This window comes from Ambystoma mexicanum, chromosome 12 (genome assembly GCF_040938575.1).
Source record: "Ambystoma mexicanum isolate Mex_15411 chromosome 12, UKY_AmexF1_1, whole genome shotgun sequence".
In the NCBI taxonomy this organism is placed as follows: domain Eukaryota; kingdom Metazoa; phylum Chordata; class Amphibia; order Caudata; family Ambystomatidae; genus Ambystoma; species Ambystoma mexicanum.
In genome coordinates this window covers 770,401,656-770,418,765 of record NC_090936.1, presented here as the reverse complement: position 1 = coordinate 770,418,765, position 17,110 = coordinate 770,401,656, and the positions used below count along the sequence as shown (strand labels likewise).

The window sequence follows — 17,110 nt, the reverse complement described above, 5'->3', positions numbered from 1 at the left end:
ACGCCCTGTTGCTCCTCGTCTGTCTCCTCGTCATCTTTGTCATCACCCTCGTCAGGATCCTTCCCGTAGAGCCTGCTCTTGACGCATCATTCCTTCTGGAGGGTCCGGAGGTTGGTAAGCTCCTCCTCAGAGGAGAAATCCGAGCCCTGAAGGGCTACCGTGCCCCCCCTTCTCTGCAACCAAGGGAGACTCTTTTGGGGAATGATGGGAGGCATCAACTTCTCCAGGGTTTTTTCGGTGAGTTGAAAAGAGGACTCCCTCCTGGCAGGCAGGGATACTCTTGCCTTCGGGGCCATGCCCTGCAGATCCGCCTCGACGGCCTTCGCGAGGGACGCCACCACTCCTTCGATGGAAGGGGCCTTCATCAGATGTACATGGGCCTTCACGGCCAGGGGTCTTCATTTTATGGGGAGGGTCTGAGCCCCGCTCCCCCTTGGCCTTCTCCATAGGGCCTGTCTGGGTCTTCTCTAGGAGCTTGCCCGGATGGTCCGACTTCCTCTTCTTAGAAGAATTTGAGCGTTGGCTCGTGGTCAAATGCGCCAGAGATGCTGTACCCGCCCTTGCCGCTACAGAGCCCGTTCTGGGCAGGGAAGGCATGCTGCCAGGACTCACCCAGAGCAGGGGCCTTGGCCTGCAGACACTCGTTAAGACACCTGCGTCAGTCTTTCAGCGTGCAGGGCACCATCTCCTGCCAAGACGCAGTCCTCCACGTGCGTCGGGTCCGAGTGCAGGCAGTAAAGGCACATGGAATGTCCATCTTCCAAAAAGACATTCTGTAGGTTGCAGTCGGGGCAAACCTTGAAGAGAGGCGCCGAGTCCTCCTCCTCATCCGCCATGTCCACGCAGCGTAGGCCTTGAAGTTTCTGGAATCCTTCAAGAAGAAACTCAATGAAATTCCCCCTTGAGGGGCGCTGAAGAATCCAAAAAGGGGTCCCCATTAATCGGAAGGTGGATCGATGAAGCTTGAGGCTCGATTGACTGAAAAAATAGAGCACAACTCTTAAAATCGCAAAACACAGTAAAAGCTCGAGGGCAATAGCACGAGGACTCCCAACACTTGAACGTGCGGTAAAAATCTGAAGATATCTGCCAAAGTAGGGGCTTAGGTAGAGGGCAGTCATTGGCTGGGGGCAGTATGAGACCAGTGATTGGTTGTTAGGAGAAAGACAGTTCAGAAGTGAAACTGATTTTTTCTTTACCGAGGATTCCCAGCCTGACGACGGGAATATTCATGAGCATGTGAATCCATGCTGGAGAATTAGAATTCCAGTTCTGCAAAGTTCTATCAGGCAGGCGGCAACCCACACTGCAGCCCACAGTCACCAATTGCATGGCTCCCCCCCCCATTTCCTGGGAGTGGCGGGTGATCCCACCACCAGGTCACTGATGTAGGCATTGCAGGGCAGCAGATGTTGGCTCTCTGGAGCTGGGGTCAGAGAGCAAGGCGTCAAGCCCCCACACCTCACCAAGCTGTCAATGGTGGCAAGTCCACAGAAGGGCCAGGTCCACAGTGGAGGAGACGGTGGAACCTCTGCTGGCACGCTGGAAAGGCAGCTCAAGGGCAGGGACCACGTCCTGGCGACACACCGAGCCTCGGGCGCCTCTACACGGCTTGGTATCAGAACGCCGCCGCAGTGTGGCCATGGGACATGGCCCAGAGTAAGGGCTGCGCGGAGAAATGGAGGCAGAGGTATCCACTCAGCAGCAGAGTGCGCTGCGGCTCACAGGGCCCCCAGGGGAATGGCAGCAGCTGGACTCAGCCTCCAGCAGTTCAAGGGGCCGGAAAAACGGCACCCACGTCCTTTGCCTCAGCCGGGTCACCAGTAATGCCGAGAGTGCAGAGGAGGAGCAGCCCCGGGGGCGCAGGATATATTGAGACATGCGCTCTGCCACGCGGCTCCCCCGCTCGCCGCAGCGTGATGAAGTTGAGGAGGCCCAGCTAGATCCGTCCGGGGCAGGTCTTGCACATACGTTGGGCTAGGAAGTGCCTTCTGCAAGCGTGGTCGGGGGGGGCGCGGATCTAATCCACCCAACGCTGTGACAGAAGAGCGGAGAGGCGGCAGAGCGACTCAGGGTATTCCGCAGTTTAGATCAGCTGGGCTTTGGGACGCGGCGTCCACTCCCTTATCATTCGCTGGGGCCGCCTGCCATGTTAGAAGGTTGCTGTGGCGAGAGAACAGGAAAACCACCTCAATCTTTGAAGTAAGCAGTCATCAGAGGCTCAGACTGCTGCAGGATGTGGACCGAACATTCCGATCACTTTATATTCCTTTTTTCGGTCTGGAAAGGAAACGGGAACAGCATTTTTAAGCCAGTAAAGCAAGCTTCACACGGAGGCCATCAGAGGAGCAGCCACATCGATGGCGCTCCAGGCCACACCCTCTCGTACCTGCATTTAAAGTATTGTCTTCGATTTGTCCTTGTTCCTGCTTACGGATTCCACCTCCAGCAACATCAACTGGTCCACCATTAATACTCTCTCTCCCCATTCTATGTCAAGGCCAGAGACGAGCATTATGCTTTAACTGGTTTTATTGCCACTCTACACCAGCTTTAAAATGTAACTTTCTTTTTTTCTAAATATAAAAAAAACAAAAAAAAAAACACTTGTGCAGGACAAAACCCCATAAGTCCACTGTCTTTTGTAGTCCTGAACAACTCTGCAGTCCACCAATTCTGACCCAGCTCACCCTATGAGCCACAACCTGCCTGGGTCCCTTCCTCTTTCTTTTGCTGCTCTCACAGCAGAGGAGTATTGTCTTAGCCTTATGATTTTTTATACTGTTGAGGCTGTCAGTGGGTTTCATTTATAGACTGACGTATTGGTTATTCGCTTTGGTTCGGACAGTGGTTTTTCATGGATAGCTGGGGCTGTGTGTTAAATTGTATTTATTTTTTATTGGTAGTTTGTTAGGCACTTATACAATTAGCAAAACTGTTTCTAAGCACCCACAGGTGGGGAAAGGGGGAGGTAGACAATGAATTACAACAAAGATCAATAATATAAACAAATAGCGAGACTAACAGGGAGGGGAGACAAACCTACTATGCCTTGTGAGTGTTCAGAACGTGCAAGTGCAGGGAGGCGAGTGTGTAAGGGATAGGTGCTGTGATGTTCATAGAGGAGTGCTAGTGGTGAAGTGCTAAGAAGAGAAGAACTTAAGTGCAACCTCCCGTGGAAAGGGTGAGCCAAGTAAGTTCAGTAAATAGACAGTGGCTGGGATGAGAGATGTGGGAGAGTCAGGGCCCCAGAGATACAAAAGGGCACTGTACATCAGTCACGCTACTGTACGATCAGCAGGGAAGAGAGGAGGAGAAGGAGCAGGTAAAAAGAAGTGTCTAGAGGCTTTTCCAGAACTTAAGGTGGTCCTGCTCAAGACGCACAGGGAGAGGGAGGCTGTTCAAAGGAGGGAGCCCACTGAGGAAATTGACCACCAGCTCTCTTGTTTAGCAAACCGCTTCACACGCAAGGAGTTGGTGCCAGAGGAACGCATTATTCTAGAAGGGGAGCATTTAGTCAGGAAGCGTTGAAGATAGAGTGGTCCCCGGCCCCAGATAGCCCTGAGGATGATAGAGGGATTTTAATTTAATCTGTGCTGAGACCGGGAGCCAGTGAAGGCTTTGTAGGGCATGAGAGATGCGGTCCCTGGGCTTGAGTCCAAGGTTAAGTCTTGCTGCCCTATTCTGGGTTAGCTGGAGGGATCGCAGGGTGGACGCAGATTAAGGAGGAGGCTATTGCAATAGTCTAGACTGGAGAGAACCAGAGCACGGGTAACCTTGCGTCTCTGGGGGAAGGCAAGGAAGGGTAGAGTTCCTTTGAAAAGGAAGAGCTGAAAGTGAGACTTCTTGACAATGTCCTGAATATTAGGGATGAATGAAAGAGAGGGATCGAAGATGACTCAGAGAATCCTGCTACAGAGGAGGTGGTGGGGGAGGAACATGGAGGAAGGCCAGAGTGAGGAAAGGAAGTAGGGTGCTGGAGCCCCAATAGGGAGAATCTCTGTTTGCGCGTAGCAGAGAGTGTCACTGGGAGCCCACGTTCAAGCGTAGTGTGTAGGTAGGAGCGGAGCAGTACTGGAGGCGTGAGCAAATTCGCCCACCTTCGACTGCCAGTTCTGTGCTCACAACGGGGCTTTTTTGGTCAGTCCCGGCAGTCGTTCCAGTCAGGAGGAGCTGGGGACTTCGGGAGTGAGGTCAGAGCGCCCTCTGCAGCTGCGAGCACTCGTCATGCAACATCTGCCACTCGCCACGTCACAGAATGACGGTTGGAGATGAGGCAGCAGCATCTGAGTGGCTGAGCGCAGTTTCAAAGCCCTGTTCTAACTAGCAGCAGCACCCAGAGGCTCGCTGGGGGAATTTTGGTTGAGAAAAAGAAATAAAAAAGAAAAAAACTGATTAAAGCAGTATACCCGCACACGTTTTACAAGCAGCTTGCTCCATTCAAGCATTGTGGCACACAATATCAGTGGAGTGATTACTGTAGTATAGCAGTGGTAAAACATTCAGACTGTCAGCTTGCAGTGTTCAAGCACACCTAGGCTTAGTAGAAGCTAGCCTCTATGGAGCCCCCAAGTTCCTCGCCAGAGTGGAGAGGAGATCCCTGATGCAGACAGGGACCTATCCCCAAGTTTCAATTAAGTCCTGGGGGACTCCTTAGTTTTGGTGGTTTTTCAGGGGGATTCAAGGCTGTTTTGAGGTATTAGAATCGCTCCTAACTAGCAAAGGAGCAGGAATGTCGGAGGAAGTGCGCAGATAAAGGAGGGCGAGTAGCCCCGGGGAGGGGATATCTGCTGGACACCCTAAAAAAGGGGTTGAGGAAAAGGTGAATAAAAGGCCTGGAAGAGGTCCACCTCTTCTACTCCCCCGGGCCAATTGGACAAGGGGAATACTAAGCCCCTGTAGGTCACTGACGGATTCAGTAAACTCGAGTGTGCTTTCCTTTTGCAGTCGGCTGTGCAGACCTCTTACCCCCTAACCCAGAGGCGAAAAATATAGGGGGAGGAAGACAGCGGATACACACCTAAAGATGAGGAGGAGGAAGAATAAGAGTACCAGGATGCAGGAGACTGCACAGAGAAGTACCCTAGCGAACCGGGTCTGCCTAGGGACCGAAGGTCTGCGGCCTGAAATGACAGAGATGAAGGGGAAAATATTGAGGACGAGTTCCACCCTGGGGCTATTAGGCACCACAGGTATAAGGACTGGCTGCCCTCCCAGAAAGTGGCCTTATCCATGGCATAGCAGATAAGGAAACTGCCGGAGAAGGAAGTAAGATTCTGTATGAGGGAGGAAAGCCTGAGGCCAGAGTTACCTACCAAAGTAATGGATCTGCCCCAGCTAGATGCAAAGATGACGGTTCCTGGAAGGGCTGCCAAAACAAGTAGCTGGTTTTGGCCGGGCCCATTGCTAAAATAAGGGACCTAGCGGAAAGGTCAAAAGACACAGGTGAGCCTGGGGATGCGCAGAAGCTGACCTCAATGAGCCATATGCCTTCTTGGGAAGGTCAACTGTGCACTTTCCTCCGAAAGGAGGTGAAGCTTGCTACTAAAGATACATAGTAAATTCGGCAATATCGCAACATACGAAGCAGGCAAAAGGTGCTCAATGTCTGGTCTTCGGGGACACTTTGCGAAAAAAATGATGACATTAATCAGCATTTATACAGCATTAGAGAAAGCTCAATCCCTTGATACGAAAAATCTTCCCTGGGAGAGTGAGAAGGAGCTGACCACGGTAGCAGCAGGGGCAGACCACTCAGAAGTGCAGGGAAGCCGGGCTGGGTCATTGCAGAGGGGCTGAGGTCTCCAGCCAGACAGCCTCAAAATGTTAGTGACCAAAGGTGGGATGAGCAACAGACTCCCTTACATTGCTACTGTCTCCTTGTCTTTCTCCCTTCTGGTTTTCCATTCTTTACCCAATCTCATTACTTCTATCCCTGCTGTACTATCATTTCCTTCTTTCCTGCACCTCTTATCTCCCTTCTGCTATATTGCCCTCCTGACTGCCTCCTTCACCTATTCACATCTCTTTCCTGCTTACATTCTTTCCCTCATCCTTCTCATCCCCTTATATTTAGCCTTCATCTCTCCTTGTTGCACACTTCTATTTCACTGTTCGTCCTCTCACACCGTCACTCACTCCTCAACCTCCAGTTCTATTATTTCTCTCATGCCCTCCCAACCCCCCCACCCAGTTTGCTCTTGTATCTATCTCACTTAACCCGTTTCTTCAATTTTTTTTCCTCCCTTTGTGCCAGTGGCAGCAGGTGAGTGCATCCCCCCCAGGACCCTCCTGGGCCCTGGGGAGCAACATCTCTGCCTTTGTGGCTGACCCCCCCCGTGCCCTCGATCACCATCCTGCTTCCTCTGCCTTTTTCCTGCATCCCTTCTCCCTCCTACCGGCCCACCCCCCTTCCGTGATTGGTGGAGCCTGACTCCTCATTGGGCCTAGTGGCTGCAGTGCACCCTTCCTGCCTCCTTCACACCCCGAGGCAGCAGGTGAGTGCATCCCCCCCAGGACCCTCCTGGGCCCTGGGGAGCAACATCTCGGCCTTTGTGGCTGACCCCCCGTGCCCCCGATCGCCATCCTGCTTCCTCTGCCTTTTTCCTGCATCCCTTCTCCCGCCTCCCGGCCCACCCCCTTCTGTGATTGGTGGAGCCTGACTCCTCTTTGGGCCTAGCAGCCACAGTGCACCCCTGCCTGCCTCCTTCACACCCAGAGGCAGGTGAGTGCATCCCCCCCCAGGGCCCTCCTGGGCCCTGGGGAGCAACATCTCAGCCCTTGTGGCTGACCCCCTTCCCCCAATCGCCATCTTGCTTCCTCTGCCTTTTTCCCGTGTCCCTTCTCCCGCCTCCCGGCCCACCCCCCTTCCGTGATTGGTGGAGCCTGACTCCTCATTGGGCCTAGTAGTCACAGTGCACCCCTGCCTGCCTCCTTCACACCCAGAAGCAGCAGGTGAGTGCATCCCCCCCAGGGCCCTCCTGGGCCCTGGTGAGCAACATCTCGGCCTTGGTGTCTGACCCCCTGCCCCCAATTGCCATCCTGCTTCCTCTGCCTTTTCCTGCGTCCCTTCTCCCTCCCCCTCTCCCGATTGGCTGGCTCCCGCTTCATAACACACCTTCCCAGGGCAGCCCCCTGCCCGGCAGCCCCTCCGGTGAAGGGCCCGAGGCAAAGGGTGGCTCCTACAAGAGACGGCCACATAAAGTGTCAGCAGGTGTGTGTCCGCAGGGGAAGCAAAGGAAGCCAGCAACCAACAGACCCCAACAAAACTGTAGGTGGGGTGTAGAGCAATTACTCTACTCCAGAAAGCCCTTGCCACTCTACCTTACCTCTCCATAACGTAGACTGCCATGACCACCAGCCCAAATCCACTCTTGGCTGGTTTGTAAATGTTGCATTGCCTTACCCACTAACATACTAGCCAATGTTAACTAGTGCCACACCTATAGGGAATGGTCAAGATTGGCCTGCGTCACTTTTAGACAGGTGCAATAATGTCAGCATGTGCCACACTTAAAAAGGAATTCATTACCGTAGCTTGCGTCGCATCTAAATAGAAATGTGAGTCTTAGCATATGCCACACTTAGATGGAATTCTTAACCTTAGCTTGCGTCGCATCTCGATAGAAATATGAATGTTAGCATGTGCCACACTTAGATGGAATTCTTAACCTTAGCCTGAGTCGCTTCTAGATAAAATGTGAATGTCAGAACACCTAAATGAAACTGTGAATGATGACAATTGCAACACTTGAATAGAATCGTGATCACTAGCCTGCCTCACATCTAGACAGAATATTGAAAATTAGCAAGCGCCAAACTCCGATGGAATAGTGAATGATAGCAGGCATCACACCTAGACATAATTTCAAGGACACCAATCCACTAACAATTTCATCCCTCTGCATACACCTCTCAAACTCTAACCAAACAACCACAATCCTAAAACGCAGCAAACCGCACAAACTTCACCACACTGCAACAACAAAACAAACCACACATAGACTTGCACAACAGCACACAACTACCGACCGTAAAACACCGAGCCCAGTCAATGGACCCACTGGGCTGAGGCTGCCAACAGCACATCACTGCTATCTTGCACTTTCCCAGCTCCTTCCCACTAACTCACCTCCCCGCCCCTCTTTCAGAGCTGCCAGAGCGCCAGGGACCACTCCGGTGGCGATAGTGCGTGGTACAAATATCCTTAAACATTAACATGTTCCTTACCTTCTACCCATTGTCTCTTCTCCACATTCCATTCTGTTTCTTTTATTTTCTCGTCCATGCTGCCTGTCTTTTCCTGGTCTGTCTTCTCTTACTGTTACCTACATTTTCTCACTTAAAATTCTAATTTTTCCATTCTGTCATCTCTTGCAATCTTCGGTCTTTCAACCCTACTTTCAGTTCTCTCCTTTGCCCTCGCTCACCCTTGGTCTCTATCTCGCCTTCTTGATCTCTTTCTCTCTCATTCTGTAGCCCCTCCTTTCCGATTCTAGATGTCCCTCGTCTCTCTGCCCTGTGCTCATTCTATCCCTCTTATACCCTCTTATAACCAGTATTGTCTACATTTATATAGCGCTAAAGCCTGCAGGCATTGAGACGTTACAAGACACGACTTAAAACATGAAACATAAAAATAACACCATCAGAGCAAAGACAATAATGCAGTCTTTTTCACAGAATCATCCAAGACAACAATCTTAGCATCTTAAAATAGGGACATTACTTATCCGGGCCATTGCACTACAAGTTTCAAATTCGATAGGCCCTTGTGGAGGTATTTACAGTTACTCAAATAGAGTGGGAGGTTACTGGTTCCACAGCACACAGTCCCCGTTATCCAGATTACACCATTCATCCATCTGGAACCTTCAAACCAATTTCAAATCTGAACTCCAAACTACTCCTGGGCCAGTTCTCAGAGGGAGCCAGGCCAGGACTTTGTTCCTTAATACGTCTCTAGGCTCACACCCACTTGGTTTTTCTATATTGGTGATGACAAAATGTACTTCATCCATAACAAGTCACATAGTAGTTTATCCTTGGGAACTGGTAATTGTACCTTCCTAACTCGAAAGCGTTTTGGGATAGATGACAGAAAACATTTAGCCACAGGGCGACTGTTAGGGAGAATTCTCTCTTTAGGCTGAATTTCCTAACCTAGTGAGTCCCCCAGCAGCTTTGCTGGATTTCTGGAGTTTGTTTTTTTCTCCTGCCAAGAGTGAGACTCTTTTCTCCCACTCTTGGACATGATTTATGGTGTTCCTTTGACTGTTAATGTGTTTTATGGGCTATGGGGTCCTTTACTCCATAGTGTCTCATGTGTTTTTACTATGTGTGTTACACAGCACCCTCCGTGCAGTGACACAGGGGTGTCATAGTGACACCCCACCATAGACTCCATACCCTGGGACTGACTACTGTCTCCCAGGGCATGTAAAGTCACCATTGGCTTTACTAGTCCCAAATTACTAACAGAAACCAGTACAAACCATCATATTGTGGACGTACTGGTCAGGACAATTCGATTGCCCCGGGGTCTGTTAGTCGAGGGGGCAAGTCTCCGTCCCCCCTGATCAAGTTTTTGCTGGTGGCAGTGGATACTACTTTTTATATTCGACCGCGAATATATCCCTATGGGATTTTCCCATTGTTCGAGGCTACCAACTTTAATTATTTAATTCTCATAGCCTCGAACATACCGCCAGTTTATTTATTTAATATTAATTCGCCGGTTGGTATTTTTTGCCAGGACTCGATTCTAAAATGGCGTTTGTGTTCTCTTCTGTGACTCCAACCCGAGCCCTTTGTTCCACTTTTTGGCGGGCTTCTCCACAGAAGCCCTCCAAAGTGGTGCCACTCTGTGTACCACAGGGGGTGTGGGAGGGGGTTTAGGCACCCTGGACTGAGTTACCTTGGTAACTCAAGTCGCACTCTTGTGTGATTGGCCCAAGTGGTGAGCCGGCCGGCTCACCACTTAGCATCTTTTATTGACAGCTAGGCTGAGTGAATGGGGGTGTGCTGCATAAAAGCAGGGCTTTGGGGACTGGAACTTCAGAAGTCGCCACAGGACCTGAGAATCCGACGAGGGAGAAGCTGAGCCGACCTACCACGACGACACCACCGGAGGAGCCCTGCGGAACCGACTCACCACTTCCCGACGACAGAGAAGATCTCCCGGCTGGAGAGGCTTCTTCCCCTGACTGGTGGGCACAGCCAGTTTACCTTCTTCTCTTCGCACCCCAGACCGGCTTGTGGTCGAATTGCCCGTGCCAAGCACCCCGGCAACCGGATAGCCACTTACCACTGGACCGCGAACCAAAGGACTGCTCCTTTTACCTGAGAAACCCTGTGGCTGGTTTCTTCCCTGGCAGTGCAACGGACTCCGGTCTTCCTCCCCAACGAGATCCTCTCTTCCCCCGGAGGAAGCACCGACTTGCTTCCGCTGCCAGGAACAACTGCCCCCGCTGGAGTATTCTCACCACTTTAAGGTACCGTGTCCGCCAGGCCTCCCTTTCTAAAGATTGCTACAAGGTAATAATCCCTTAACCTTCTGGACTGGGCTGGCCGCCTTGACCTTCTAACTGGTCCCTTTCTTTGGTCCAACTCCTTTTTGAACCGTTTCAAGACTTTTGTGCACTGCAACCGTGTGACTTTGGACACATTTCGTTTGATCCTCTTAAAGTGGATCCAGCCTGCTGAACTCTAACTTCACGGTTTTACTTTGCCTTGCTCTCTTGTTGTGTTCGTGAAAAGGTGTTGGGATCGGTTTCATATTATTCTCTGCTTTTCTCTCCCTTTTTAAAACTAATTATTAGAGTGCCATCTGCGTTAAGCGCTCACCGCTGTCTGAAAATAAGTGGGGCTTTACTTAAGACTTGTCTAATATTCTTCTAAGGGAGTGTATATCTTTTAGTGACCGTGTTTTTGAATTGCTTACTATTAGTGCCCGTGTGTTTTTCTAGATGTGGTTTTAAATAAATAATTATCTCTTTTACACCAAGCCCTGGTCAGTGTTTACGTGTTCTACTGTGTTCTTTTGACCTATTGTGAATACTCTGTATACTGCCTATCTCTTCTTGAGGGAAGTCTGACTGCTCAGCCACAGCTACCAAGTGTATCTGTGTGGTACGACTGCTACCAAGTGGGTTTACTGCCAAACACCTGTAGTCTTAAATGTTTTGCAGTGGTCCCAGAGGGAACTGCACAGGTTTCTCCCTAACAGCGACCCGCTCCAATAAGGCCTGGTTTAGACTTGACCATGTCCACCAATGGTACAGGATAGGGGAAATCGGGCTCATGTCCTTCCGACAGGGGATTACCAACCTCCTCATGAATCTGTTGGGAAGTTAGAAGAGAACTATCTTTTTGCTTCAATAAGGGAACGGCCTGGGTACAGATATTTACAAAGCCGAGAGGTTGCTGCAATCTTGAAGAGGTTACCGGCTCAGTTTGGCATGAGCTATTCAATAAGGAAGCTGGCGGAGTACAGATTTACAGGACCAGAACGTTGCTGCAACCTTAAAGGAGTTGGAGACATCCATTTTAATAAGGTGGTAATTCCCAAAACAGTTGTCCAGAGAATCCACCCAGAAGGAAAAATCAGAAGTTATTCCACAAGGTCCGATCTTTAATAATTTCAGCTTTTACTAATTCCCATTTATCTTGCGTAGTCTGGAAGTCATTATCCAAGTCGGGCAAAGTCGTTATCCCCAGGGAAGGTTTCGAGTCCAGAAGGGATTGGGACTCTGATTTAGACTTGGAGCCATCCAGATCCAAGAGAGATATAATAAGCAGTGAGGAGGAACGGGAGTCCCCTATAGTAGATCGAGGTTCCCCAATATTGATATCCTCTTCGGTTGTCCAATTTGCCACAGTCGATACATTACCTCCATTATTCAACCAGGTAGTATCACCTGCATCAGGGGACAGATAGTCCCTCTCCATATGCAGCTTTTGTCGTAACCTTTGCCGCCTGCGTTGGCTTAGAGCCTGAACCTCTGTGATATGCCCCCCCACCAAAGGAGCCAGAGGAGTCACCTCAGACAAAGCTGTCGGGGCATCAGACAGCCGGTCTCCAAACACAGTAGGGCAAGTGATCAACAGGGCATTAATTAATGGAGTGCTTCCCAAAACCTGTCTTGGAGGGGTCAATGAGTCTTTATCATGTAAAAGAGCTCCCCCAAATCTTTTTGGCAGGTTTTTCCTATGCCCTCGGCATCTTAAAGCAAAGGTGGAAGGTAAGGCTCAGGGAAGAAAAGACACTCTTTCACTCATTCAGCGGCAACGCAAAAAGCGACATACATGGTGGGTGGCCTTCCAGCCGGTCTCACAGAAGTATCCCTGTTGCTTCACAGTAGAAGGAACAACGCGAGACGCAACGCCTTACAGAGCAACTGCAACCCCAGCTTTAGTCCCCACCGGAGAAGCTCCAACAGCCGTCATACCTCGTAAGAGGTTGGAGTAACGTATCTAGAAAAGGTTAACAGGAAGAACATCAGGCCGCACTAGTGCCTAGAGCAACAGCCACCTCCGACCCACAATGGTTGGCAGAGTGTTCATTTTGGACCTCTCCTTGCTCCGTCTCCCTCACTTTCTCTACCCTTGTCTCACAACCTCCTATACGATCTCTTCATCCTATTATGTGCCTCCCACATATTGTATCTGTGCCTCCCACTTATTCGGTCCTAATCTGTCTCTCCTCTAATTTGCATTCTTCCAAAGAATAGAGCCAAGACGGGCAACGCAGACAGTTACCCATCTTTTCCTGGCACACCTTCTTGTCCTCTTCATTCAACTCACCAACTTTTTTAAAATCCTGTTTGCTTTTCTCTAGAACCAATTCGGTCTCTCCTTGTTCTCTTGCACCCCCCTTTTTCCCCTCCTGTTCTACTCAGACTACAATTGTTGTCTCTGTCACTCACCTGCTTTTCTTCCACATTCTATCCTTAGCCCCAATTCAGTGTCTTTCTCCCTCCCTCGTATAATTTTGTCTTCTGCATTGCTATATCCGTTCTGGTGTTTTCTGATTCCTGCGCTCAAGCAACATTTTGACTTTTGCTTGCCCCCTCTGTGTCTTCTGCTCTCTGGGCCACAGTGAGATGGCATAGATCACAGTGCCTGTCTCGAAAGACGTGGTCTAACAACAAAAAAAGGAAATACATGGGAAGTCTTCCAAGCTGCGTTTGATTGAGGCCGAGGCTCGGTGCTAAAGGCAGAGCCACTCACCCCAAGACAGCTTATAATGGCTGATTGGTTGCTAATTGTTTTTCAAGCTGTGTTACTCGCACCCCTCATTCATGACGTCAATGGGCATAAACCCACAGTTTGAAAAACACTCATATGAAGAATTTAAAGGAGCTTCTAAAAAGAGCTGCTAAAAACGTATGTAGTGTTTAAATATTTCTGGAGTATTGAACAAGATGTCAATGAACTAGTGAGAATTATGACCTTTACACCAGATCGTAATATAGATGAGTCCACCTCTATACAAAGATGTAAAGTAACAGTGCCATGGCACTTGACTATATGAAACAAAACAGTGACACAATTGTACAAATGGAAATGAAGCATCTAAAAGTGGAGTGTTCTGTGTACTGTATTAGTATAAACATACCTGGTACATCTGACACATAAGCAGCACAGCCACCCACATCAAGTGAAAAACACTGTTCAGGAACATCCAGAACATCCAAGGTGAACAAGTAGCAATTTGCGTAACGTATGTCCAGAAACCATCCTTTGTATAAGTTGTCTCGCAGTGAATTCCCCAATCTTCAACAGGAGAAAAATTTTGAAGTTTATTACACAAAAAACATCCGACGTGAAATGTGTAAGAAAATGCAAACGTGGTACATTTATCTTTCTGTGAAAAAAGTATGTTTTTTTTACCTGGGGCAACAATTGTGTCAAATAGTTCCCTCACTTTTAAAGCCTAACAATTTGGATACTTCCTATGTGTGGAACTTTCAAACTAATTGTTAATTGGTACAATATTGCTGATGGCAATATATGCAATCACAGGGAATTTTCACTGGACTCATGAACTTCCTGCACCACAAGAACTTGGACTGGAAGCTTTATTTTCCAGCGTGAATTACAAAAGACGCCATTCACAACTGTGCTCAGTGCCTGCTGGGTCTGTGCCGCAGCCCTTGCGCTTTGACACACAGATGGCTGTTACACAAATCTGTAGCCACAATTACATCTTTGGTACATTATAGCATTACAAATCTACCAATTTATTGTGACAATTTCAACAAAAAGAAGATCCAAAGAACAATTAAGGGGTAAAAACATATCCATTTAAAACTTGGATTTAATTCATGATTCCTGAATTCCCCAAAATGAATGTTTAAAAGCAAATTAGAACTCCATCAGTAGCAAAGACATACTCTCGGGGAGAGAGACCGGGTAGGAAGCATGTTTTGCAAGTGCACCACTATAGGGTTAAGAACAAATTACTTACTTCTGGTTGTGTTCATTTTGATGGTTTAGCCCTTCCTCCAACAGATTCCTTTAGACGCACCAGCTATCTTGAGCAACATTTTCAGCTAGTACTAGGTGAAGTGTGGCTCCACCCAGCGCCGTCGGATTCCCAGATGCCAAATGGAATGGACAGTATATATTGAGTTGCCAGGCCCAATGACATAAATTCGCACTTTTTCTCCATCGTTCAGCATCTGAGGGACAGAAGAACAGATGAGGTTTTCGAGCTACCCACCAAGAGAGGCGGTTTGGGAGGGCGATAAAGAATCTGTGGGAGGAAGGACTAGTCCATCAGAAAGAACATTACTGGAGCCAAGTAATTTGTTCTTCTAATGGATTCCTTCCTCCCAGATTCCTCCTCCAAGACTCTGGAATCAGTACAGAAATTTGGAGGGGGAGCAACATTCTGAAGGACTACTCAGCCAAAGTGAGCATCTTGACAATGAATCCAGGAAGAAATGTTTGGCAAACGTTGGCAGCAAAGTCCACATACCCGCTTGACAATTGTACAAAGCAGGGTGCCTCCTATCTGCAGGGCAGAGGCGGAAGCTAGGCCTCTGATTAAATGAGCGCTGAGCGCAACAGGCGCATATTTCCAGCCAGATCGTAACATTCAGAGATGCAGAGAATGATCTGCCTGGACAAGCTCTGCTTAGTAACAGTCCTGCCAGGACAGCCACCAGCGCAACCACAAAAAGCTGGTCATCTTTCCTGGTGACCTTCACCCTAAAGACATAGTAGGTGAGGGTCCATACTGGGTGAAACCTGTCCTCCAACTTAGAGGGATGAAGTGGAGAAAATAAAAGCACAGGAACTAGGATCTTCACAGAGATGCCATTCCGAGACAACCGTGTTACCAAAGGATGTTCTCACTCTGCAAGTCACTTTCCTCTTGGAGAATACCCAGTAAGGAGGTTAAGCAGAGTTTGAGCTCACTCCACCATCTCAGGGAAGTGTTGGCCACTAGGAAAATCACCTAAAGGGTGAGCAGTTTTAAAGATCATGAATGCAGTGGCTCAAACGTGGATTCCATAAAAAAAGTCACATCTAAACTGAAATCTCTTGCAGGAACAACAAACTGGTTACCTAAATCCTGCAAAAATTGCATCACATTAGGGATGGTGAAGAACGATCCCTGCACAGGGGACCTTTTGGCCTCCCTTTCACAGAGCCAATCTATAGGCCCAATCGGGCCAAAGTAATCAAATAATCTTGCAAAGAAGTTGGACAGGACACCACATGCAGGCATAGATAAACTTGGTGGCAGGCCTCCCGAGGAGAAAGGAGTACATCCAGGATGTCATCCAATGAGCCCCAAACCTTAAACCGTAGTCTCAACACCATGAAAGTTAGGATTGCTGGGGCTCACATGGGAGGACCGGTCTGTCCGAATAGGTTACTGACCAGATAGGCAGGGCAGATGGACATGTCCAGGAGCTCCTAGTAGCATGCCCTCTGGGCCCAGTCAGAAGCAATCAGAATGAGCGTGGACCCAAACCTTTGGAGTCTCCTGAGACAAAGCAGAATGACGGTGATCAGCAGGAATGTTCAAAAGAGTTTGAAAGTTCTATTTGCCAAACAATGCATGCCACAGAGGGCGTTAAAAGGAAAATTCCCTGTAGCAGAACAATTTGCACTTCTGGTTCACACTGGAAGTGAACAGGACCATTTGATGAGTGCCCCTAGAAAGGAAAGATCTCCTCCAGAACTTTCTATCAGAGCACTCCCTCCTTGGCGGCCAAAGTCTGTCTGCTGAGAGCATCTGCAATGATGTTCTCTGTCCCGCAAGATGGGCCTCTATAAGAGACAATTGATGCTCCAGAGACCAGAATCACAGTCGAATTGCTTTGCACAGAGCAAACAACCCCACACCTCACTGATTAAGGCAGAGCATGTCCACTGAGTTTTCCATCAGGTCTGACAAACATTTTCTTCGCACAGAGGGGAGGAAGGCAATCGGGCCAGACGGAGAACCCACAACTTCTGAAAACTCAAGGGTTCTCGAGCTTCCATGAGGGATCAGAGGCGGGGAATTGTAATATCTTGCATGCGAGTACCCCAGCCTTTCACTGAGGCATCCTTGATCACTGTCAGTTGGGGCCGGGGTTGGAGAAGCAATGTCCCTCAGCATATTGTCTCACAGGGCCCACCACAGGAAATCTCGGGACACGGCATCAGAAACCTGTAACAAGTTTCACATCTCGCCCTGGAACTGGGGCCACTGACGCCAAAGAAGCCACTAGAGCCACCTCATGCGCAATACGGCCTCCAGCAAAACCAGGATGGATGCAGCTTAGAAGGGCAGAAAGGCAGAGGTCAGAACTAGTCTCTGGGACGGAAAGACTTGGACATTCAGTACCCGATCTTCGTGAGGGAAAGCCCTGCCGAGACAGGTGTCAATGACCACTCATATGAAAGGGAGGGACTAGGCTGGCTAAAAGCGTCACTTAAAGTTCAGGTAGAAGCCCAAAACTATGCTTAAGCATGTGCGGGACAAATGTGCCAACACCAGGTCCTGGTGTGGATTTAAATGCACCAATAGTTCCGTTAGGGGGAAGACATGAACCTTCTACCTCCGGAGACAAGCCACCAGGACTTTGGTTTTCTCGACACCCAGGGT

At 49.2% G+C, this 17,110-nt stretch overlaps 1 protein-coding gene across 1 annotated transcript in view; it reads right to left on the bottom strand.

Annotated features, from left to right (window-relative positions):
• The window catches only part of ZDHHC17 (zinc finger DHHC-type palmitoyltransferase 17), a 1,301,491-nt gene that overhangs the window by 133,448 nt on the left and 1,150,933 nt on the right, over positions 1-17,110 (bottom strand). The window contains exon 15 of the mRNA XM_069629270.1: positions 13,619-13,776. Coding sequence (XP_069485371.1) covers positions 13,619-13,776 — 158 coding nt within the window. The remainder of the gene's footprint in view (positions 1-13,618; positions 13,777-17,110) is intronic.